Source organism: Branchiostoma lanceolatum, chromosome 2 (genome assembly GCF_035083965.1).
Source record: "Branchiostoma lanceolatum isolate klBraLanc5 chromosome 2, klBraLanc5.hap2, whole genome shotgun sequence".
Taxonomy (NCBI): domain Eukaryota; kingdom Metazoa; phylum Chordata; class Leptocardii; order Amphioxiformes; family Branchiostomatidae; genus Branchiostoma; species Branchiostoma lanceolatum.
The window spans coordinates 5,269,791-5,295,221 of NC_089723.1; the positions used below are offsets into that span (position 1 = coordinate 5,269,791).

The 25,431-nt window shown below is 39.9% G+C and overlaps 1 protein-coding gene across 2 annotated transcripts; it reads right to left on the reverse strand.

Moving 5' to 3' along the window:
* Positions 1-3,975: 3,975 nt before the first annotated feature.
* Positions 3,976-25,431, reverse strand: LOC136427233 (uncharacterized). Of its 2 annotated transcripts, none has more exons than XM_066416019.1 (17): positions 25,109-25,431; positions 24,360-24,467; positions 22,406-22,439; positions 19,016-19,257; positions 17,899-18,206; positions 16,930-17,137; positions 15,138-15,257; positions 14,547-14,669; positions 13,284-13,478; positions 12,463-12,627; positions 11,273-11,447; positions 10,685-10,746; positions 10,045-10,152; positions 9,161-9,289; positions 8,005-8,178; positions 6,471-6,641; positions 3,976-5,569 (listed from the first exon to the last, which is right to left on the reverse strand). In XM_066416019.1, the coding sequence occupies exons 1-17, from the start codon at positions 25,151-25,153 to the stop codon at positions 5,318-5,320; spliced, it is 2,619 nt and encodes an 872-aa protein (XP_066272116.1). In that variant the 5' UTR covers positions 25,154-25,431; the 3' UTR covers positions 3,976-5,317. The 2 variants fall into 2 exon arrangements, with proteins under 2 accessions (XP_066272116.1, XP_066272115.1); XM_066416018.1 differs by having other exon boundaries at positions 13,284-13,481.

The following is a 25,431-nucleotide window of genomic DNA, read 5'->3' on the forward strand; positions in this document are numbered from 1 at the left end:
TTTTATCTTCTTTTTGTTCCCGCAAGCAGCCCGGCCGGGCCCCGGATTGGGGGGGGGGCTGCGTTGGTGGTTGCGCTAAATTCAGGAAGGCAGAGTACGTATTATGTTAATGGCTCGTCAGGATGACATCACTTTATGCTGAATACAAGTGCCCATCACACCATACCGAAAATGCACCGACTACGGTCTAGATTAATTCTTTAGGGGTCCGGCTACGTTGTAGCCTGGGTACCATCCTCCGTAGTAACCACTGGTTCCATCCTTTCGCTTGCTAACCACGTAAGATTGAGCCAGCGGTTACTACGGAGGATGGTACCCAGGCTAGCTGAGCTATGTGTGATTAGTAAAACTCGACTGATTACGCTCTAAGTAAACGCCGGCGCAACGTTCCCGGACCAGGACACAGCCGCAGGTCTTGGCCGTACATGTAGTACGATGATTTTAACACCGGAAGATCTGCTTGGAGATGGCGTTGTGACGACAATTCAGGCAAGTAGTCCGACTCCGTACTACCTCATCAGTGACCAACAGAAACTTCATCCAAACTGACCCTGGGTAAAACGGTGCAGGTGGGTAATTTGGTAATACCAGAGGCAAATTTGACCGGTGCCCGGCCGGGCAATTTGCGGGAACGAAAAAGTATGATATAAAGTACCACAAAACACACAAAACGTTAAAAGAGATAGTCATGGGCATAATTTGGTCGTCTATTTCTTGATTATACACTTTTATTTTTTGTTCCCGCAAACAGCCCGGTCATGATCAGGCCCCGAATTTGATATGAGACACTTGCCATAACCCTGGTATGAACAGAGAATGATCGCAAATGGTTGCAAAGGCTGCGAGTTGTTTAAACTTACTTGTATTTTTATGCGTTTTGTTGGCCTTTCTATTTTGCCAGTTTTTTTTTTTAAAGATATACTGCCTATACTAGTAAAAGAGAAAAATTGACAAAATAGTGAGGCCGACAATATGTGTAAAAAGAGTAGAGTAGAAGAGTAGAGTGGGAGGTTTTTCACTTCCCGAAAATCACTCTTTCTGCGAATCGGTCTCGGCCATGTGCCAAAGTATTTACAGAAAGCTATCGAGTTTCGAACTTTCCAACCAAAGCTCTTTGCTCCATCTGGCTTCCGTGCCTGCCTGTCAAAAAATGCTGCGCTTTCTCACGGTAAGATTTATTTCAAGGATATCCCATCGGAGTTCAACGGAGTTTAGTCGACAGTTTGGTTTTGCTTTGAACTTCCTAATTTTCTGTAATAGGCTCTAGTAATGTTGGCTACACAATTACCGTTAGTCGATTTCAACTGGAGAAACGTGCGAAAGAAAGAAATGAAGTTGAAAATACGACCGTTTACAAAACTTATCCAGTTGCTTGAGCAACTTTCGCATTGCGTATCTTATCAGCACCTGGACGGTCTAACATTCATCGCTCATCAAGTTGAATCAAGGAGGTTAAATGGAGATTTTCTCTATTCAATCACTATTTAACACCCATTGTTGAATATAATCTGCGGGTAACATTCGCAGACACCCGATTCAAGAACCCAATACTTAAACGAAGTATGGATAAAGCAAATTACAATGAACAAAATAAATTGAATATGATACGACAAGGCCACTATACATCATGCTTTTGTCTTGTGTAATGATTATGATATTATCATATAAAAACATAGATGGAAATAAAAAAAGGATTGTCCAGCAAAATGGCGGTATCTGTATCTGTGTCTGTATAGCCGGTATAACTGCCCTTCGGCGTAACACACCAGCTTCGCAGGCACGCGGCGCGATAGCAGCTGGTTATATTACACTGAACAACATGTCACATTTAACATTTGCGCATCTCGCTGCAAACGTTTAGTTTAAGCTGATTGCGCTCGGCTGTGTATATATTGTTATTATGGCTTACTTTTTGTTTATTATTTTCTCTTTTTTTGTATATGTTATGCTGTGCATGGCGTTGTGACGTAAATGTAAAGCAGCTCGCCTACCCCGTATAAAGAAAACAGAAATAAATTAATTAATCAATTAATTGATAAATAATTGAATAAAATATGTTAGCGACGGTATCTTGGAAGACTAGCTGGATTTACCTTGTAAAAAAAAAGCACCACATCGAAACAACGGAACTTTGCAAACTTACCCGTGATCATGATTTTGCTGACTTCCGGACCTGTTCCTCTTCGTGACTATAACGTTAAATCAAGCGAAACGTTCGGAAAATTAGAGAAACTGTCACGTGACGTAGAATGACAGAAATATCTTACCATTTTCAAAAGTTGACATTTTCTTTTTCCTTTTTTTATTGCACTCCTAGACGGAGGGTCGGCTACAAGACACCGAGTAGAAATAAAACTGATGTGCCAACAGAAAAAAAAAACACATTTTAACTTAGATGAGCCCCCAAAAGATTTTTTCACAAAGTTTGACCGGCATCTAGTCGCTGCGAGTGAATTCGAAACGTACGCTCCAAGATAGCATCTAGTAACAAAAGACCCCCATATTATATAAACGTAATATATTGATTTATTTTGCTGTTGAAGCGAATCCGAGGTGTAATGCACGACTTTAGGGAAGTTATTCCTCAAATATTTACTATAACTTGCAAGCTACTTTTAAGTGCTCAGTAACGTTACGTCTAGTCACGTTGTATCCATGACTTGTTACTTCCCCGTTTGATAGCAAAGGGAATTCACGCAGGTTATGCTATTTGGTAGAAATTCCACTTGCGACAAGGAAACAGGTACAACTTCTTGTTTCAGAAAGGCGGGAAAGCGAAAATTTGAATTCTCTGACAATTATTATGGTAATCTGTCCGTGCTATTGTTCTAGGCTGGCAGACAATCTAATCCTTTTATGAATCTATGTGGTTATGGAGGTCAACCCACCCCTCAAACTGCTGGGCAGCTCACAGTAGGAGCACTCTCTTTACGACTTGCCCTGGGTAAGATTCTGGTGGCTTTAAAAGAAAGGAAAGCACACAAAATGTAATTCTTTACCTATGGACTTTGTTGAGCGAATTGTCAAATCTTTGGCCCCACAAACTTAATTGTTTAGCGGAAAGGGTGTGTACACGCAAGTCCATTATTCAAACTATTTTGTTCATTTTGTGTTTTTGGTCACGATTCCTTTATTCCAAGAAATCATCATGAATTTCAGAAATTACGTGTATGTCACATGTCAAGAATCCATCATATTTACAAGATATTTGGAGAACGTATTACTTAGTAATACATCAGATACTGTTGTTTAATTCTCGTGACATTGTCATTTAAAAAAAAACTCTTCGTCATGTAAATCTCTTAAATTATTTCCAACATCAACAGGACAATGTATTTACATAAGCATCCAGGCTAACCTTTGACAGTTCCACTTTCAGTTAAGGTTCAGTTGCCTAGGAAACCAACATTTCCTCAATAACATATTTGAATAAAATTTTGACCCCATATAAGATTGTAAAATCCTAACTTTACTAATTTCCATTGACATAAATCCACCACTTTGAAAAACAGTGGGTTTGAAAGATCTCTAGTGCAGCACCCCCCATGTATGCACAACTTAGTTATACAGGAGTGCATTATACTGGGGGACGTTGGGTTGGAGATCTGTTTGGACGTATCTTTTCATGGTGGCGGAATCATGTGCCCTGGTGGTACAAATGTATTATGTTAGTGGCTCTTACAGCGCCACCTATCTTTAGCTGGAAGTATTGCAGTTCAATTTCACTGATGACATTTAAACACTAGAAAAACAAAACAATAAAGAACTTAAATTCCTACCTTCTATTATATAAACATGTCATCTTTTTTTGAAAAAATAGATACTAGTAATTTCCCTTATCAAAGTATATACATGTATATAATCATTATGTTTTTCCCCTTAGAGGAAATCATGATAGAAAAATCTGGATTAAACAATACATTACTCCACTCTTCATAAAGCTTCCCGAAACAAAGACTCTTTTACATTATCCTATAACATTTGCTGAATTTTAATACACAAATGACATTTTGACCTCTGAACACTCTCTTGGATAATATTAGGAGAAAAAAACACTCTTCTATTTGCAACAAAGAATGGAAAACAGATTATAACAATGTACATATTTCTTCTATATGACCAGCATAAACTCCCACTGAAGGTAAAAGCTTTCACAAGACATGCAAACAATACAGATAAACATAACATTCTGGCAACAGTGGGAAGCAGTGTTCTTGCCTTTATCTTTTACTTTATTTCATATTATTCATTGAGATTTTCCACATTTGTGGAAGGATTGACATAACAGGTGAACTATCACCTTTTCAAGGTCTCAACCTGAAGAACAAACTGTAAGGTTGAACCATCCACACTGTGTGGTGGGTTCTTTAACATACTTGAAGCACAGCTCTCCTCAAACACTGGGCCTTCAGCTTTATGTCCCATCTGAGTGGACGTCCTAACTGAAGCAAACCGATTTATCTACAAACTTTAACTATTTCTATACTCCATAACAACATTCTCATTGAACATGCATAAGCTACAAGGAATATCAGAATTTCATGTTAAGGCACAGAATTGTTTTTGGCCACACATAACTTTGTGTTAAATCAGAAAAATATAACACTACAACACATTTGTTTGAAATACAGTCAAAAGTGCCCGATAAGACTACGCAGGGACCAACAAAATCTGGTCTATGTGGACAGGTGGTGACTATAGACAGGATTCTCAATGCTTTTTTTCAGTGGAAAAATTATCTAAGGGGCCACCAAAAAGTGGTCCTTACATGTAGGTAGAGGTGGTCACTTCACTCCACAGGTTTGACTATACCTTGATGCAATAGACAATCTTGAATTTGAAAGCCTCTTTTGCAGACTTCTTGGTATGCTAGGCAAGCATACATTTTTTTGGGGGAGCACCGATTCAAAATTTTCAACATGGGCTAATTTTCAACATGGGCTAAGGTTCTCTATTACCTAGAGAGGGGGTTTTGGCCCCTCCCGGCACTATATCATAGTGAACCTTAGCCCATATTGAAAATCGGGAATCAGCGCTCCCCCCAAAGAATAAATGCTGGTGCTCCAAGAAGTCTGCGAAGGAGGCTAGAATTTGATATGTTTTCGCACAACATGATTAAGCAGTAACCAAAATGGATGATTGTCAGGCTTAAGAGATTAATCGAAGACTGGGGAAGAATTACTGAGAAGATTGTCCAAGGTTCCGCTGGCCAGGTGTTTCTTACGTAGAGGTGATCACTTGTACAGGTTGGACAGTATACCTTGATGTAATGTACATTGTAATAGACAATCTTAAACTTGATATGATTAAGCTGGAATCAGAATGGAAGACTGTCAGGCCTCAGAGTTGCATTGAAGGCTGCAGAAGAGTTAGTGAGAGGATTGTCCAACGACGAGGACAGCCTGAGCCCACAGTCTATGATGACGTCTTTGCGTTCCAATTGGTCCAGGACTCTGTACAGGTTGTCCTGTGTGAAGTGGGTGGGCTGACGGGCCTCCCAATCCTGAAGCAGCAGCTCGGTGGGCGACCGTCCCTCCTTGTAGCTCACCTCCTCAATCTGTTTCAGGGCCTGAGCATTGGAAGGAAGTGACAGTCATTGAATGCAACCTTTCTCTGCAGTGACGGAGGGTGGCACTATGTTCTGACATCCCTATGTTCCAACACTCCTATGTTTCGATGCCCCAATGTTCTGATGCCCCTACATGTATGTTTTGACACTCCTATGTTTCTGACACCCCTATGTTACAATGCCATTATGCTCAGAGGCCCCCATGTTGCGATGACCCTATGTTGCGACGCCCCTATGTTCTAACACACCTATGTTCCAATATCCCTATGTTTTGAAGACCCTATGTTTTGACACTCCTATGTTCCGACACCCCTATGTTCCAACACTCCTATGTTCCAATGCCCCTATGTTCCAACACCCCTATGTTCCGATGCCCCTGTGTTTCAACACTCCTGTGTTCCGATGCCCCTATGTTCCAACACTCCTATGTTCCGATGCCCCTGTGTTCCAAAGCCCCTATGTTCTGACGCCTCTAGATTCCAATCTTTCTGTGTTTGACACCCCTATGTTCCGATACCCAAATGTTCTGACTCACCACTGTATCAGAATGAGACATATGCTGCTTTTCTTTATAAAAAAGGATGTGGATGTTCACCAAATGTTAGGCTTAAAAATTAAAAAATCATCTCAAGAGGGTCAATTTCACATGTTTCTATCCATGTAAAGTCTTAAAATGTCTTCTTGTCCTGTAACAATTTCATAAAAGTAACATACTTTTTTAATCTTAACATGTAACCAAGTTCTAGACTACTCCAATGGCAAGTAAAAAAGAAATAAAGGTAAACATAGTCCCATATAATTTAACAGTATGTATGTGGAACAAGAAAAAACAAATAGTTCTGATAAAAGTACAATGTATGTTTTTCCTACCCGAGGCCAATTCTCAGCTTAAATCTCCTACCTGAAAGTCCAGCCCTATTTTCTCCACCATCATCTTCCAGTTGTTCCCCAGTGGAATGTTCCAGTCGAGCATCTGGCACAGCTTCAGTCTCTTGGACACCGGCAACCACTTACTCTTGGCTTTGGGACTGTGGAGCTCGTAGATGGGCTCTCCATTGGTGCTGTTGTCCTCCTTTTAGGACAGAAAGAATAAAGTCTGTTATTAGCGTGAAAGCTCATCTGTGTTGTTGAAATCCATGACGAAGTTTGATCTTGACATCAACACAAGCAAAAGCATTACCCAGTCACGTGTCCCTAGAGTCACATGCTCAGAGTAATTGAATCACTCCTCAAGAAGGTCGATGTAGTACGACTGAATATTTTAGGTGAGCTCCTTTTGCTTGTGTTGATGTAAAGATCAAACTTCGTCACAAATAAAGTCTGTTATTTACTTGAAGGCATTTCAGATAACAGCTCAAATTGTGCTAATGATCAATTACCAGGAAAATTGATAATTAATGAATGCTAGTGTTAGCTAATTAGGTATCTGTAAAAATTGTGCACTTCTAGAAAATGTACAAAACTTCTCCAAAAATACTAAAAACAAACCCAATTGCTACTACATCTGCTTGGAGATTACTCTGTACATATCTAACTCATATCATGTACCAGTTTCAGTAGAATAGGGTAAAACAACTTTTACAGCATACTCAACCTTTTCGCTGTTAATTTGAACAGTTATGAAACATGTGGAGTAAGTAAGCAACATAACCCACAACATAGAAACCCCTTCAGTACCAAGGACATACACAGGAAATACTGTAAATGCATTTAAGTTTGCACAGTTTTTATTTCGCGCTAAGGCGAAAATGGGGTGTTCACGGTGGTTGTAAGTTTGCGGCAGCACTAAACTTAAGTCACATACTGCTACAGTATTGGACAAAATGTTTGCTGTGGTTTTAATTTCGCGGTGAAACGGTCGCCGCGAAAACTGCGAACATAAAACCACCGCAAACATTTCTGCATTTACAGTATATCTGGTTACTCAAACAGCTCCTTGCTGTGTTACTAGGCACTACATGGTGAACAACAACAACAATAGAAACCCCTTCAGCACCAAGGACATACACAAGGAATATACCGTTACTGAAACAGCTATGAAACTTGCTGACCTATGTGCTACTATGAACAACAACAACAAACCCCTTCAGCACCAAGGACATGCATAATTAAGGTTTTCACAATCTTGATGTCAGTAGACTGATATCTTTTTGCCAAGTATCAATCAAAAAATGACTGCAGGCAATCAACTACCACAATCCTAACACTATTAGAACACACAAATATATTATGTTTCTAGCAGGCAGTGATTCAATTCCAGACTGCAGCCAATATCTCCAAATTGCTTTGCCCAATAAAGTTTGTATTTCTACTGAGTACACATCAGAGGTAATGAATATTTGGAAGGTGCAAACAAGTTCCTCAGGACTAGTTCAACTATACACGATTATACAGCTATAAGTACATTTGATTAAATACATTATCTTATTCCTTACATAAAGCTTGAAGTCTCCATGTACACTGAACTTCACTTCTCTCTCTCCCAGGGATGCAACAATCTGAGCTTGAAACTGGTACTTGTTGGATTCTTCGTGCAGGATGGTCACCTCCTTGTGGCACACAAAATCTTGGTTGTCTGTCAGGATTTGGAGCTGCTTATGTGGCAGAACCTGTGTGTGGCACAGTTGTTGTCAAAACATAAGGAACATGACATATTTATCTATTTCATTCACATTTATCAATTGAAGATGGAACAAAGAAAATTACTTATGAGAAACCCTATCCTTGAACTCAGAAATACAAATACAAAATTACATTAGATAAGAACAGTTCAACAAACATGAAAAATACAAAATGGATAATAGAAAATGATCAAGAGGAAACCAAACTAGTTGGTGTACAATAAACCATGACCAAACAAGTTAGTGTCTCAGTGATGGAGGAGCAAGAAAAAGAAGGACATGTCTATAATCAATACACTAAAATCATTAAAAATAGAGCCCTGAAAAGATTAAACCTTGCACCATTAAAGTACCATTGCCAAAGTCTTTGGTCTTGTCCTCTTTTGCCACGGTATCCACAGTCAAAACAAAACAATATTTCATATTTGTAAGGAATCAATATTTAAAAAATCATGATCATACCATGTCCAGGACATTAGATGTCAAAACTGGAAGTTTTGCTGCAGTACCATAGAAAGCAGCCAGAAGGCCAATAACCTAATCATTTCTTTATTTTGTGAACACCTACCAACATACCAAATACAGTATCATAAAGATCCATCCACTACTTATCAAGTTATGCTGTTAACAAACACAGAAACAGAAACACAGCCTTGAAAACATACGCTTCTTGCCAAAGACTATAATCCCTACTGGGCCTATTGGTTACGGGCTGGCAGCACAAACAACCCAGTACAAAAATCAATCAGCAAGAAGTGCATTATAAGCCAAACAAAAGGCCAGGAGAGCCTGCTATAGAGGCTATGTCAGTCTGGTCTTTTCTATATGGAGATAATGAAGGTATGCGGTCGTGAAACTCTAGTTTTGGTCTGGCAATGGTGGAATGACTGTCGATGCAGGCGACATAACTCTTGAAGCCTTGGATGGATGTTCATGATTTTTGGTAGGTGATAATAGCAGAAGATCATACCACAGTGCGAGGTGTCCCCTTCAGACTCCATCCCTGTGACTTGATGTTGATGGTTAAGTTCATGTCTTCCCCCTGGCCAATAGCAATGCTCCTGACTGGGCACACTACATAGCCCTTCACTACCTTGTTCTGGAAGAATAATGTGATCATTAGAAATTACATCACTTTCTAACCAGCTGGCCCACTAAACTTTGATGTAGAAGATATGTTGTTATACAGATAATGCCTGAGTATATACATACATTTTGAATTAGTTAGTATACCTATACAGGGGATTCCCTTATAACTTGCTCTAGATTATTGGTGAAATGGCCTATGAGGGGTTGGGTTAAAACCTGGTCGGGTCATACCAAAGACTCAAAAAATGTTACACAATGCTCCCTCTGCATAGCTCTCAGCTCTAATGAAAAGCTTGTGGTAGTTGAACACACACCACTGAAATAACCAGCGGGCTATTCCCAAACAGTAGTGGCATGTATGGCCTAAGGGCTTTAGAAATGGAGATAGGCACTGCCCCAATACAACAAAAGGTGTAGTAAGGAACATTTATTTACTCGACTGGCTTCAGATCACAAGCTTACCAAACTACCTAGTGCATACAGTGACATAGCATAATGATCACACAATATCAATAGATGCAAAATGTATATTGTGTTATACATCTGTGAAAAATTGTGATTAATACAGTTAATAATAATAACATGATGTTCCACATTGTATTTACCAAGTCCAACATTTTGAGGTCCTCATCACACAAAAGTACTAGATCGAAAAAGTACAATGTATGTTGCGTTTACAAAAATGATAACTTAAAACAAGTTCACAAAGAGTTTCAAGATAGGGATCAATACAGCTTAGAACGAGATATTTCACATTGTATTTACCAGCATTTTGATGTCCTTGTTTCCTGAGATTGCTATCATCACCGACCACAGGCCTCCGACTGAGGGATTGTCAGCAAACACAGCCATATGCAGCCTGAAGGCTACTTCCTGTGAATCATCAAATTGAAAAAAGTTTTAAGCATAACAACTGAAAAATTATCAGAGATAGAAAGAGCAGTCTCACGATTTCATAATGTGTAAAGTGTCAAGAAAACAAAACAAAATAATTTTTCTTTACTTGACTATGGTTACTGAATATAGACGATATCCCACAGTCTTCACTCTTTACAATGATACAGTCAAACCTGTACAAGTAACCACCTCTACATAAGGACCACCTGGCCAATGTGACAACTTTTTTATGGTCCATTGAATAATTTTTCCCATTGACAGAAGCATTAAGAATTCTGTCTATAGTGACCACGTCTACATGGACTGTACATAGACCAGATTTGATCATTTAACATAGAGAATTAAACTACAAAGAAGCTTTTGGTGAGACGCTAATTCTGAAGGCATCCACCATCTTTCTTCAGCTCTGACAGTAGTCTCATGATTTTATTAGTCCCCTAATTATAAAATAAGTGGTCCTCTTGGGCAGTTTTGACTGTACACCATGATATGGAACTACATTATTTACCTCTGGTTCTGCCACATTTCTCCAGTACTGGGAGTACTCCACACCTGGCTTGAAATGAATTCCTACACAATCAACAAGGACGAACACAAAATATTCTCTTACTTGCAGATCATATATGACAGTTGTCATGCATGCCCAGATAATTTTTCCAGTAACATCTCAATTTTTAGACCAGTATCGACTTGTTCTAACCAGTTCGTTTTAGTGACAATAAAGCATCCACTTGCGATTTGAGATTGATTTGCCTTAGAATGTTGCTCACCTAGACACATTAAAACAGTGCCGTCCATTTTTCCAAAATTAACCCCACCATGCAGTGAGCAACCACCTGTCCTTAGCAACCTTTTTTTCTCAGCAAGTGGTTCCTGAAATTAAGTTTGACTGCATAATAATGCCAGTTGATGTATTCTGTGGTATCAACTGACAAGTATGATTTGTACTGTTTAATTTCCACTAACATCAGAAGGGTGTAAATTGAATAATACTTATCATGGTTGAATGTGATCGGGAATTGTTGTATTCTAGTGTCATTGGTGACATTTTAACATCCAGTGCTAATTTTGAAATATATAATACCAGTTCACATACTCTGCGGTATCAATTGGCAATACAAGATGACATCCCGCCGCCCAATCTCATCCAGAAACTTGCACATGGACTCGCAGTTGAAGAACTCGGCCCGAGTCTCCTCCCACTCCCACAGCAGAACCTCCATGGCCGGCACGGAAAGGTCCTGGCTCTTCTGTCTGATGGCCAGTAAAGCCTGGAAACAACATTTTGTACAACGACTTGATACACTCTGGACTCTCAGCAGCAAAACGTGAGGAAAAAACTGACCGCATCTCAAATGCTGAAGTACGGAATACTGTAAAGCCTGGAAACAATAATTCATTTACAAACTTTAAGACTTCAGAGTCTGTACATATAGCCAGTATATCTGCCCTTTGCTATAACACTCCATTAAAGCCTGAAAACAAGATTTTGTACAACGACTTGTGATATATGTTGATAGATAGTGGTACTAGACTGAATAAAAGTTTTCCACCTCGAACTACGCGGCTTCATTTGTCTTACTGAGGGGCGACTGCGGTGTGAAAGATGTCAGTTAGCTTGAGGAATAAATCCACTCTACTTTATACGTTGATAGAGTTACCAGTACCTAAATGATGTAATTTGTATCTCTGTTATATTTCATCTGACCCTACCTCTTACCTCATGACCTCAATGAAAAGCAGTGCCGATTTGAGCTTCTCATGAATAAACAAAGGTTTAAACAAAAGACCTGATACACTCTAGGCTCTGGCAGCAGAACTCGAGAGAAAAATATAAACCACAGAGATGAGATGATTCTGGGAGATTTTAGGGGTCACAGACAGACACTGCATCTCAAATGCTGAAGTATGAAATAGAGTCAAGCATTGGTCCTAATCACAGTAAAGAAAAGAAAACTTCAGAAGTGGTACGGCCAGATATCAATAGTCATAGGGACTAGATAAAACTATCATGCAACGGGTCAAAGGTGCCAATTAGTCTGTATCAGCCCCCGCCTTGGTTGAGGGATGGTTGATGAACCGCAAACTTAAAACCATCACAATTGTTTTTGCTCTCCAACCCCCTTGCCTACTATTGTCTCAAGTGCAAACTTAAAACCACCGCAAACACTTCATTTTCTCCCTACCGCGAAATTAAAACCATGCAAACTTCAATGCATTTACAGTACCATCACAGAAGAACTTTCAATTCAAAACATGGAAGATGAATCGGATGTGTTCACTTACTGTATAGTCCAGCCCTATTTTCTCCACCAGCATTTCCCAGTTGTTGTTAAAAGGCATCCTACACGACAGCATCTCAACCAATCGCTCCCTCCGTTTCAGCCACGATGGGTTGGAAGGAGAATTCCTTACTGTCAGCGGGTAGCCTTCCTCCACAAATGTTTCATTCTTGTAGAAGCAAACAATGATGATATAGTTTAGACGGTTAAGAAAACAATATAGATATGAGAGAAACTTTTGCAATTATGAAAACAGATTTGTCCAATATTTGAACCAAGAAATACCAATAATCATCGGACACATTTGGGCGGAGACCAAATAGTTTAATTAGACGCGCCCGGGAGCACGCGGCCTGCTGCCCCCCGGGTCTCAGTAAGTCAGTTACGTCAAGCGACCACGCGGTGAGGCAGAGCCTCTCACTCTACTTGAGTTTTGCCCGTGTAAGGGTGTGGATAATTACAGAACATAAATTGAATTAAACATTTACAATTATAAGAGAATTTCTGAAATATTGAATGATGCATACCTACAGACTTGACTCAACATTTAGGTTCTATATAATGACTTGTAAGATACAGCTTACATATAATTTTAGAGCAAACATATTTGTCTTAGCGATTTGCATTGTACAAAGGTCCACTATATATATATATGATCAACAGTGCAATTCAGCTAAATTGGTATATCTATTTGAATGCAAGACTGTACACTCTGAAGTTTGAAGGTTCAAATAAAAACCAAATCATCATCTCATCTTTTCTTCTGCCATGCAAATCAATACATGTGTAGTTGGCAAAGTAAGTTCAATCTATAATGCCTCATACCTGAATACTGAAGTCTGCTGTGAAGGAAAAGACGGGCTTTGCTCCTGTTTGGAATGACATGTTCCCATGGAAGGCGGAATTGGCATAACTCCCTCTAGATTTCATGGGGGACACCTTGATCATGTAGCTGGACATGTTGGGGGCATCGTTGGGTCCACGTCTCTCCTCTATCAGGGCTTCATAGCATAACTGAAGCTGCTATAGGAGGATGCAGAAAAGCTGTCATACAAACATGCAATGGCTAAACATCAACTATGAAGTCTAACTGAAGCTGCTAGGCAGATGTAAAAAAAATGTTGAGTGAAGTACTCTGTCATCATCATCTTCATCATTGGTCCTCCTCATTACGAGGTGCAGCAAGCGAAGTTTATTCTCCAGAACTGCTGGTCATTTATTGCTGAGAGAAGGTCATGTCCTTCTAAATTAGTTTCTGTTTCTGTTTCTTTAGTGTTGTGATACAAACTCTGTCACACAAACATGAAATGGCTAAACACTAACAACGAATCTAACTGAAGCTGATTTAGCGATAGGCAGATGTACATGATTTTGAGTAAAGTACTGTCATACAAACATGCAATGGCTAAACATCAACTATGAAGTCTAACTGAAGCTGCTATAGGCAGATGTAAAATATTTTTGAGTGAAGTACTCTGTCATCATAATCATCATCATTGGTCCTCCTCATTATGAGGTGCAGCAAGCGAAGTTTATTCTCCAGAACTGCTTGTATTCAATGTTGATATGTCCTTCTAGGTTAGTTTCTGTTTCTATGAGTTTCTTTTATAGTTTTGTGATCCAAACTCTGTCATACAAACATGAAATGGCTTAAAACATCAACTATGAATTCATCATCATAAATGAATTCAAATCTAACTGAATCTGCTTTAGCTATAGGCATATGTACAAAATGAAGATGAGATGATGAACAAAATCTTGAGTGTAGCCACAAGGTAACACTATGTTGCTAACCTCAATTAACATGAATCCACTTTGTTATATAAATCTGCCACTTTGAAAAACAGTGGGTTTGAGAGATCTGTAGTGCAGCACCCCCAGGTACATGTATTATACTGGGGGGCGTTGGGTTGAAAATCTGTTTGGACATATGTTTTCAGGGTACCCTGGTGGAATTATGTTTAACTTAGGAGATGTTACTACGATCTGTAGCAACAGCAATCAAGGGATACAAACCCAAGGACAGAAGACAACACCAATTGCAATTTTTTCTGCCTAATATGGGACAGGATTCATAAACTGCCCTACCTCGTCAGCTTCAGGGTTGACCACCCTGTATCCCTTGTTCCCCTCCAGTTTAGGACAGCGCATGTCGGTACTGATGGCAACCGGCCGGGGAGGGCACACCAGCTGTAGGTTTCTTTTCTCTACCTTTTGTGGAAAAAAAAGTCAAACATAATGTCACCTTTTCCTCCTGTTGGGTTTTAAAGGTTATTAACTTGATAGATAAATTTGACCTGCGACAATAACACTTCCGGATGATTTAATCTGTTTTTTTATTCATCTGTTTTTATTTTTCATTTCTGCATCAATGTTCCAAAGACAGCACTTTCAGAGTGAAAACAGTTATACTTAAGTCCATTGTGTACAATGTATATATAGAGCATCTCAGCAGAACGTAAGTATTTAAGGTTGTGCTTTGCGGATCTAAGGTTAATATCTCGTGCATAGGTTCATATAGTTGTGCCAAAAGACGTATCTTAAGCAACGGCTGATACTCTGATGCAACAAGCAAAGAGAACAAAAGCGACTTGGGAGCTATAATAGGTTTAAATAGCAGGCTAATTACCTTATGTGCATCACATTCTGAATATATGCTTAAATGTAGTACATACTTACCAGTGCCTCCAGATCAGTCATTTGGTGTGTCATAAACACGTACACACACCAATCTTTCCCAGGCTGCGGCTTCTCTGCAAACACCCCAACATTTAGCAAGAAACCATCACGATGTAAAACCTGAAAAAGGAACATAATCATAGTATAGATGTAAAATACAAAATGTATGTCATAAAAAAGTATTTCTAGCTGCCATAAAAATACTGCCTGTTCTGTTCTAAACACATCTTAAAAGTCTCTCATAAAGGTGACTGTATATGACTGTTTGCAAAGACTTCAGACTAAAGTACTCATGGGGAGTCATGAAATTTATTCTCAGAAGAGGGCCAAGTTAAGTCTTGTGGTTCAAGTTGCTGACTTAGAATCTTAAGATTCTGGGATTAAATCCCTTGCAGGCCCCAATTGTTGTGTTCTTCAGAAAGGCAGTTTAAACATATTTCTTCACTCAACTCAGGTGGGAATGAGTAAATTCAAACCTGCGCAAGTAACCATCTCTACACCTGGCCAATGTGACCACTTTTTCCTCGTCCCTAAGATTATTTTTGGCGACGCCTCAGGGGCAAGCCAAATTTTTACTATATTGTGTGCAGATTGCAAGAATTCTAGGAATTGTACAGGAATGTGAAAGTCCATGGGACGATAACTCAAGAATGCCTGGATGTATTGTCTTCATATTTTGTAGGTGGGTAGGTCTGTGGGAGACCTTGTAATGATTGGATTTTGGGCCCCCTAGCGACTTTCTATGGTACTGCAGGGGAACTTTAACTTTTCAAATCTCGTCTTCTGAACATGCTATTGTCATGATTTTTAAGTGGTGGATAGCTCTTTGTTAGGAAAATATGTCCTGTAGATTTGGGCCCCTAGCGACTTTTTCTGGAACTGCAGGAGCTGATTTTGACTCAAACTTTGAAAGAGAAGAACCCAAGAAGGGGATGACGGATCATCATAATTTTTGGTGTGTAGATAGCTTAAGTGATTATTTACATAATCATATGCCAATTATGCAAATCAATATCTGATTTGCATAATTAATGAGGACAGTTAATAAATCAGCTGCATTCTATCAAAAGACTCTCAAACACATGACATATGTTACTGAGAAAGAGATAAATATCGATAGATATCAATTATGCAAATTAATACTTAATTTGCATAATTGATGACAAAATACTATAAATCCATAGTGGCAAATGATGGGGATTTCATTTTTGCACCATTTGGAAGTTAAGTAAATGTGGCCACTATTAGACACAAATCTTGCATAGAGGGCCTCATTTAATTATTTATGAGGAAATGGTACAAAATCTTTTTTTGTGAAAACAAGATTTTCATACATTGGACAACTTGTGTTATTTTGGTAGAGAAGGTGATCGACTGATATGATTTATGCGAGGTCCTTATTTGCATGTGGGCTAAAAACGAAAACGTTAACAGAGACCACCGTCGCCATGGCAACATCTTTTTATGTTGCCAATCTTGTTCCAATTGACACAAGCATTAAGAATCCTGTCTATAGTGACCACCTGTCCACATAGACCAGATTTTATTGGTCCTGAGTGGTCTTCTTGCACAGTTTAGACTGTACCTAGCCTTGGTTAGGGACATCTTATTGGTTCAGAGGAGAGCCACACCTCAAGAATGTTAAAGAACCCACTACACTTATCGAAAACAATAGGTGCGCTCTGGGTTGACATGTTGAAAGGGTGATAGTCACTGTGTGTGTGCCAGAAATGTAGTAAATCTCAAAGAATAAACAAATAAGTAGATTCTACGGAGTCATTTGCATTCCCACCTGTGACATTGTTGCTTGATCTACGTTTGAAGCAGTCTGGAACTTCTCTGCCAGCTGTTGAATCAAGTTGTCCCTGTACTCATCGATCTGAGAGTTGATGTCCTCTCCCTTCTCACAGCGTAGGAAGTACTGCCTGTCATTCACATCCTTCAGGTAGAACCCTGTGCCGTGGTTGGGACCAAAGGTTCGGAGATCCACCAGCGGTACTCTGTAGTCAGGAATGATTGTCAGGACATCAACGAAGAAGAAGTCTTAGAACTTTATTGCATGACAATTGTACATGGCACAATACACGGCAACAACTATCAAACATAGTAAAATAATAGATGTATTGAATTGGAATTTAACATACTAACTACTAAAAACAATAAGGGCTAGACTTAAGTCTTTGATATAGTGTTACAATCTAGTGGGGCTAATTATGAGTTTCGGTCTTCTTTCTAATGATAAAACAGTTGAAACAAAGAAGTAAGTAGAACAGTCTCCTGGCCCCCGGGATGAGAACCTGCGCCGAAACCCGGCAGCCAGATCACAGGCCGCAAGCCTTAACCACACACTGAGTACTGGCTAAAAGGTCTAGACCAGTTAGACTGGTCAGTTGGAAGCAATTGAACCCCACTGTTAGACTGTCCCTTATCATACCTATTTTTACATCGTGTCTGTGACAAGTAGCACTAACACACATGTGCAAGGTAGTTAGAGAGAAGTTAGAAGACCCGCCTGCTAGCAGGACTAGAGACGTGAATACAGCAAGAAGAAAGTTGTTCAACCATGCAGAGAACTGAATGAGAGTGACAAGAAGATTCTTAGCCAGAGAATGCCCATCATCAAACGGTGAAACTTGCAAAATGATGATCAAATATACAGACCGACATATTTTTTCAAGAGCTAATACATGTTGATCTATGGAAGCAACTTCTAACATCACAAGTAATTTATATAAGAAGGTGTTGCAAGTAGAGCTGATACCTGAAAGGTAACTTTGCCTCTATATCCTTTAAATCTTCTGTTTCTTCTTCTTTTTCTTCAGCATCTTCTTCTTCTGGTAGGTTCTGATCATGACAGGCCACTTTTTCCTTCAGTTCTTTTTCAGTGTACACTTTCGATAACACAAGCCACCTCGGGTACACACACAACACAGCTTTTCCATGGGTGATACACTGATCCGGTGGAATGTCCACTTCAAACTGATGGCCTTCCCAAGGCTTTTCCGACAACCAACTTTTCAACAACTGCTCTAGCTTTTTACTGGACTTCTTCCCAGTGAAGAAAATGTCCTGGAAAAGATGAAATATGAAATGGCAAGTGAACACAATGTTGGTCTTATTAAGATTATTTGTACATATTTCTGTTCATCAGTATAATATCTCGAAAATTGTACAAACCACCGCCAAATGCGCTCAAAACAAGCCCGACTGCTATAGCCTGGAGTCCAGCCTTGTAAGCTTTGGCCTGCTCTTAGCGTCCCTAGATTGGTGGCTAGCAATACTGTTACATTTGCCCGGAGCTCCAGAGATTGCTGTAATTCTTGTTTCTTTCACTGTTAAAGCGAACAGATTATTATTGGAATGAGCAGTGCACTTTGGACTAATGCTTCTGACTGTTCACAGTTTAAAGGTACATATCCAATATTTTGTGAAACACTTCTCTGATACACAATGGATCATAATGACCCCCAGCAGGAGTTTTCACGCTTCGTTGAAAATGAAAAAATCTCAAGATTTATTCTGAAAATCTCAATATTTTGTGATGAATCTGGAGATTTCATGAGACAATCTTGAGATTTTATGAGACAATCTTGAGATCTTTGAAAAGGTCTCAAGATTTCTCCAGGATTTTTCAAAGCATCTCAAGATATTTTCATCGCATCTCAAGATGCTTGGAAAAATCTCAAGATACAAGAAGTTGTGAAAAAATCTTGAGATGCTTTGAAACCATCTTGGAAAAATCTTGAGACCTTTTAAAAGCTGTAAATGGTCAGAAGCATTAGTCCAAAGTGCTCTGCTCATTCCAATAATAATTTTCTCAACTTACTATATGGTGACTTGAGAAGAAGAAGTATCCCAACATTAAGCCATTTACTCACCTTTAGTTGTCCCCATTCTTGGAAAGACAGCACAACTGTATCCTTACAAGCCATGATGCTGTTCAGATTGTCGAGACTGACTTTACACTCATAGCTGGCCTGGTTGTGCGAACGTCCGCAGCAGTTGGCTCCACATCTCGCATGCTCCAGGATTTCTCTACGGACTTTGTCTTGCCTGATGATTGGCAACCATTGGGAAATTTTGTCCGTCAACTCGTGGAAGAACAACTTAATGCCGAATCCTGTAAAAAAGAGTGAAAAGATGCCGGTCATGTTACATGTGTTTAACCTTCTCCCTGCTGCCTAACTCTGTAATCAATAGGGAATGGGGTGCCGAATGGCTACTTAAGTGTGCTAAAGGTTAAAGTTTACGACACATGTTGTTCTGAATGCATCATCATCATCATCATCATCGTCGCCGCCTTCATCTGTAGATGATGCGGGCCACCACTGAATGTCAGCCAAATGTCATATACAGTCAAACTTGGATTCGGAAACCACTCAAGGGTCTGAGGAAAAAATGTTGCTGATAACAGGTGGTTGCTGAGGACAGGGTGGGGTTAACAATGTAAAAATGGATGGGACTGTTTGAAAGTTAATGTGACTGGATGTGTTACCTGACCAGGTTTGACTGTAGTACTAGCTGGAATAATAACCATATTGTCATTCTAACTAAGATGAACTTGCCCTTAGAGCATGATCGTTGTAAATTTGAGAAAACAACATGTTATGGGAAAAACTGTCATATTGGGCACAAATGGGTTCTTATTATGTTTAGCCATAAGTATGGCTAAACATATTGTTTTCTCTCATGTTTCTTCTTCTTCTTCTTCTTCTCCTCCTGTCAAATCTTCAAATCGATTCATCTCTGTCATTTTTTGACCAAATGACCTGAAATTTGGTACAGAGGTAATGTAGGCAAAAACCAATGTGCGTTCTTTTCCTTTTTTTGATATTGACCTTGAAAGTGATTTTATTGAGGTTTTTAGGCTATTTTAAGCATATCTTGGCCTCCTGCGCCCTGGTATTTCAACCGAATGACCTGAAATTTGCTGTATATGTGGCTTGAACAAATATTTAAAGGACTACATTCCCATTTTTGGCATACATATATTCAAAACGATTTATTTTGGGCTTTCTTGACAATATTTGCCACTTCTGTCACTTTCAATACTACATATGACCTACAGGTCATTGACCCCGAGTGCCTTGCACCTGGCCAAGCTGGAAGTTTGCTTACGAGGAGGAAAGACCGGACATAAACATTTAACGTGATTATCGGGAAAACACCATGTTCCCTTAAACTCAGTGGTTAAATTGCAGTTTAGAAAATTTTATAACAGAAAACAAGTTAAATCAATGATTTTGTGAATGTTTATTCTAGCATTAGTTATTCCAGATATTTTCAAACTCCAAATTCTTCAACACAACACGGGAGATCGTTTCTCCTCAGACTGGCGCGACACTCCTGTCAAAATTGATTGATGATCTCTCTCTGCCGCCGACTTCATACATGATCAAAGGCAGGTGGTAGGCGGTGCGCGTTAAACATATAATGTAGCGAAGTGTTGCACAAGGAATTCTCACGCTGAGGGGTACATGAAATAATGCTTACAAAATAGACCTCTATGAATCGGGCTACATTCAGCAATGGTAGACGGATTCGGGGCATGCCGCGCAAAACACATGGTCTCACTGGGGACAGGCGTTTTGGTCCCTCACGTTGTCGCAGCGGTGCGTCGCCGCTACGCGATCGAAAGCACGCCGCTGTCTGTCTCGGACCAACACGCGTCTCCCGTGATGTGTAGCGTCCACCACCAGGCCTTCCTACATGTCCTACGTACGGGCGTATGGATCGTAGAATTCGGCAAAAAAGGAATGATTAGGCCAGTAGAGTCAGTCCCCGGTAAGGTCAATGATTCGCCCCTTTGCGCTAGCTTGTAACGTTAAATGAATGTACCCTCTGGTGGCCAAACTTCACTGACAAACTTTCTCCCTATTATCATCATGAGCTTGCGTTAGTCTGGTACTAGTGACTATTATGTGCCGGGAATGTTTATCTATCGCACGCCTTGGAAGGAAGTTCAACCATGATAAATGGTCGGCCGTTGCGAAAATTTGGAATCCCATGCTGTTGATTTTCGTGATTGAATCTGTAAGAAAATATATTTTCATGTCGTTCATGTTTTTGGGACGGACGCCGGGACGGGGTGAATTTTTTCTATCATTTTCGTCCCGTTAGTAATGCAAATCGAATCGTGTTGCACAAGAGGCAAAACACTAAAAACGTGGGTCTTGTGGAGTGTTTTGGAGCGGGAAAATGCCGGATATTAGCGGTGCCGAACAGTGTACATCGTCGTGCGCGGGTGACGCTCCGTCAAAACAAATCCGCTGGTGGTCTAGCGCGGCCACCGAAAATAGGCAGAAACACACAGGAGGACTTAGCACCTTCGTTTATGAGGGCAATTGTGAAAATCTTTTGTTACAAATTGTTCGAACATTGAAACATTTGGATAGATGGTTTGAAACTGTTCTAAATAAAGAGATTTTTGTGTAGTGACGTTCAAAATGTTTCCAACGTATGTGAAATAAGTTCAAACATGTTATAAGTTTCAATTCTAATTGTTTGAACACTTTAGAACTATTGTGACTTAGACATTCTTTTAATCAAAATAGTTCAAACATATTACAAATATTATATTAAAACCCTCTCGGTGACTTTGAATTGACTCAAATATGTTGTTTTTGGTCATTTCCTTCGTCTCCTGTCAAATCTTCATATGTATACTATGGAAAACTTCATTCTTCCCTGGGGTTGATCTTTTTTAATTCAATTTTGAACTGGGTTGATTATGCGCAAGAGTGTAATTTTCAGCGGATATTTTTCGACTGGTTTACATGGAAATGGCACGGAATATCCCATTCTTGCAAGGGGAGGATTCTTTAATTATTTCTTTCAATTTTGAGCTGGAATGATTATGAAAAAGTCCATTTTTTAGCAGAAGTGTATTTGTTAATCAATTAGTGGATATGGTTGTGGATTGGTCCATATTGTGTTGAGGTGCTACTGGAAGACTCAATTTTGGACTGGGGTGATTCATTTTTTTAGTGCAAGTATTTTAGAATGGTCCATTGTTATTTTGGGAGAGTCCATTTTTTGCATGGCGAGGAGTATGGCTAAACATGCTGTATTTGCTCGCAAATGTTGCCTTTCTAGTCTTAATCTGAGACTGAGTATGAAAATATTTAATTAGATTATCTGGGACAGCATATATTCAATTTCTGCATTTTTTAATGACAGTTGAATAGAGCTAGATTAGAGACAATCTTCACTGGTCCAAGAGATAATCTGATCACAAATTCGAGTCTAAGGGAACCGAGCTGACTCACCTCCACATTTCTGCACATGAACATACGCTGATTTCTGGAAACAAAAGGAGAAATCATTCACAAATGAGTCCTCACTGTCATATACACATCTGTCACATCTCTAGATCTATCATATTATATTAGCATACATGTATATATCATGAGTGCAATAATGAATTGATCTTGCAACAACTGACAAAAAGTTGTGGATGCTACTTGCAAATTGAAACCTGACCCTTTCCAAAACCATATCCAGTTGCTTGAGTAACTGTTATTTGGCGTATTGTATTACCTGTGTCTAACCTTCATCGACCTAACATCTTTACCCTGATTCTAACTCAACCCACACCCTAACTGTAAACCATAACCTGAATCATCCTGGGAATGGGGCCAAGTTGTCATGGTGCCTGAAGACATCCTGAGTATCACCACATACAGAACAACTCAGCCCTTGGGGGATGTCCCTAAAGCTAAACTGGTAGCAGCCTTACAGTTGAGCTCCTGGTTCCAATCAGTTGCTCCCAGTTCAATTCTGGGTGGGGACATTGTGGTTTAAGGGCTAGCCTGGATGCCAGACCCCCAATCTCTAACATATCTATCGTTTGCCCCAGATTGGGGGTCTGGCATCCAGGCTATTTAAGGGCTGCACCCTTCTTATGGAAACCCTGGGATATTAAATGGGGGTCTCATGTTCAAGGAGGTGCCTCAAGCACACTTAAAGGGGATTTCGGGCTAGCACACCTCTCTGTAAAGATATACCCTGCTATACTGAAACAGGAAGGAACCTTGCTGCCCTATGTGCCACTAGGCACTATAAGGGTCTGAACGAATGAACGATGATTACCCTTGAGCTTGAAGGATGTCCCTGTAGCTCAATTGGCAGTTGAGCCTCCTGGTTCCAATTAGTAAATGAAGACCCCCGGTTTTTAATCCTGAGGAAGGGTATCCTGAGTCAGGGCTGCACCGTCTTTCGGTAGAAATGCAAATGGGTGTGCTGTCTTCGAGGAGGTGCCTCAAGCACATTACAATAGCCTCATTACTCAGGTACCTACTGGCTTAGCCGCGGTGACTGTTGGTGGGCTTCTTTTGCTTACAATAAGAATGTAAGCAAAAGAAGCCCTCCAACAGTCGCCGTGGCAACTACTGGCAGTAATGATACAACCTGGTGAACAATTACTACAGGCTCTCGTTCTTCCCTCGGACCATCAAAGAGTGGACCAAATTTGAGCCTGGTGTGGCGGAGGCGGGGTCCCTCTCCCTGGAGTTCAAAACCGAACTGGGGAAGACCCTGCTGCATTGAGCCACCCCAACACGTCCTTGTATATATGTATTACTAACTCACTAAATTCACTTGTCCTGTCCTCCACCAATTCAGTTGTTTATGTTCCTTAGCGCCTTTCCTTTATTTTCCCTTCATCTTATTTGTTCCTGGCACTAAATGTGTTGTATCTAACCCATGCACAACTGATGATAATCTAATCAGATATGAGGCTAAGCAGTAAAGAAGAAGAAGAAAAAGAAAGGCTTTTTCTTACCATGGTCCTCTGGCACCTGTCTTGTTTTTCATAGATTGACCTAGCAAATCAGGACAGCTTGGCACCATACTAGTAGATAGTTTGACTGTCAAGCAGACACTGCCAACATTAACTCTAAACCCTAAAATGAATCGCCAAATAACAGTTACTCAAGCAACTGTATATGATTTTGGAAACGGTCAGGTGTCCCATGTTTCAGGAGGTGCCTCAAGCACATTACAGCCAGGCATTACTCAGATGGGTACCTACTGGCTGTAATAATTAACTGGTATTCAAAAAGACCGCTTAAGTAAGTGATGTGGAAATTGCCATTACCTAATAGTATTTGTCTGTCCCTATCTGTTGACTCTCAAACATCAGCTATGCTGCCTCGAGAGTCAGTGCAGTGTACCGTAACATTTGACAATAAATAAAATAAATGAAAGACCTCTTAGTCTTACCATGGTCCTCTGGCACCTGTCTTGTTTTCCATAGATGACCACCTGCATTGGGCACGGGAGCACTTCATCTTCACCTGCGAACCTCTTCGGTCTCAACGGTACCATCTCCTACAGAACATTTAAGTTATCTATTTAATATTACAATACAAAAGAAGCCGTGGAAGACCAAAAGGCACCTTCATCGATTAACCCTAAGAACTGATACAAACCTTAGTACCAAGGTGAATTAGGAAATCCAGTCTCTAATGGAAGATAGGGTGGAGTGGAGAAAGCTTTCAAGTTTGGTTTGAGATTGACTAAAGTATTTGAATAAAGTAAGTAAGTCAATACAATATCTTAATTTCTGTTTTCTAGGGGGCCCAAAATCTAATCTTTTCAAAACGTTTAAACCTCATGCATGTACCAAATTTTATGGAAATCATAGGATTATTTATGATGTTCAAGCCGACAAATAACATTGTATACGCATACATACAAATAAAACCAAGGGTTGCAAAAACATGATCTTCTTGGGGAGGTAATAAAAATATTTGTAGCACTGTGTTTATATAATAGGCAACAAAAAAGCCTTAAGGAGTATTTTAACAGCATACATGCAAAGAGCACCTTAAGAAGGTATTAAGGAGTTCATGAGCATCTGGTGGTTAGTATGGTTACAAGCTGCAGCTTGTAGAAGTCAGACAGCATCTTGTAACCATGTCTAATCGGGAAAATAGACATCAACAACATCAACAACATTGGCACATTACCATATTCTTGGTCAGGGACATCCAATCGTCTTCATCTGCAGCCATGGGGGCCCGAAATCCTTACCATCTGGAATCTTCAAGCAAGAGATTTATGTCTCCACAGCAATCCGGAAAATGCACCATGATGTTGTTACTGCATACTTTGGGGTACTCAAGGTCCTAAAGTGCACACATCACAGACTATCAATTAATCTGGGACATTTTCGGGACTTCCCAAAAGTATTGAGTTACACGTGTAGTGAAAAGGTGTGCTTGTCACCACAGCAAAGGGGAACAATGAACAAAGGTTCGCACTCCTTCAAGTTTGTTAACTTATTTCCGGG

Excerpts from the sequence above, each read along its gene's own strand:
- LOC136427233 (XM_066416018.1), bottom strand. The coding sequence starts at position 25,153 with ATGGCTGCAGATGAAGACGATTGGATGTCCCTGACCAAGAATATG. Across the intron at positions 22,440-24,359 it reads ACAGGTGCCAGAGGACCATG|AAATCAGCGTATGTTCATGT; the intron begins GTAAGACTAAGA and ends TTTTGTTTCCAG. Across the intron at positions 17,138-17,898 it reads GAGGCAAAGTTACCTTTCAG|AGTACCGCTGGTGGATCTCC; the intron begins GTATCAGCTCTA and ends TCCTGACTACAG.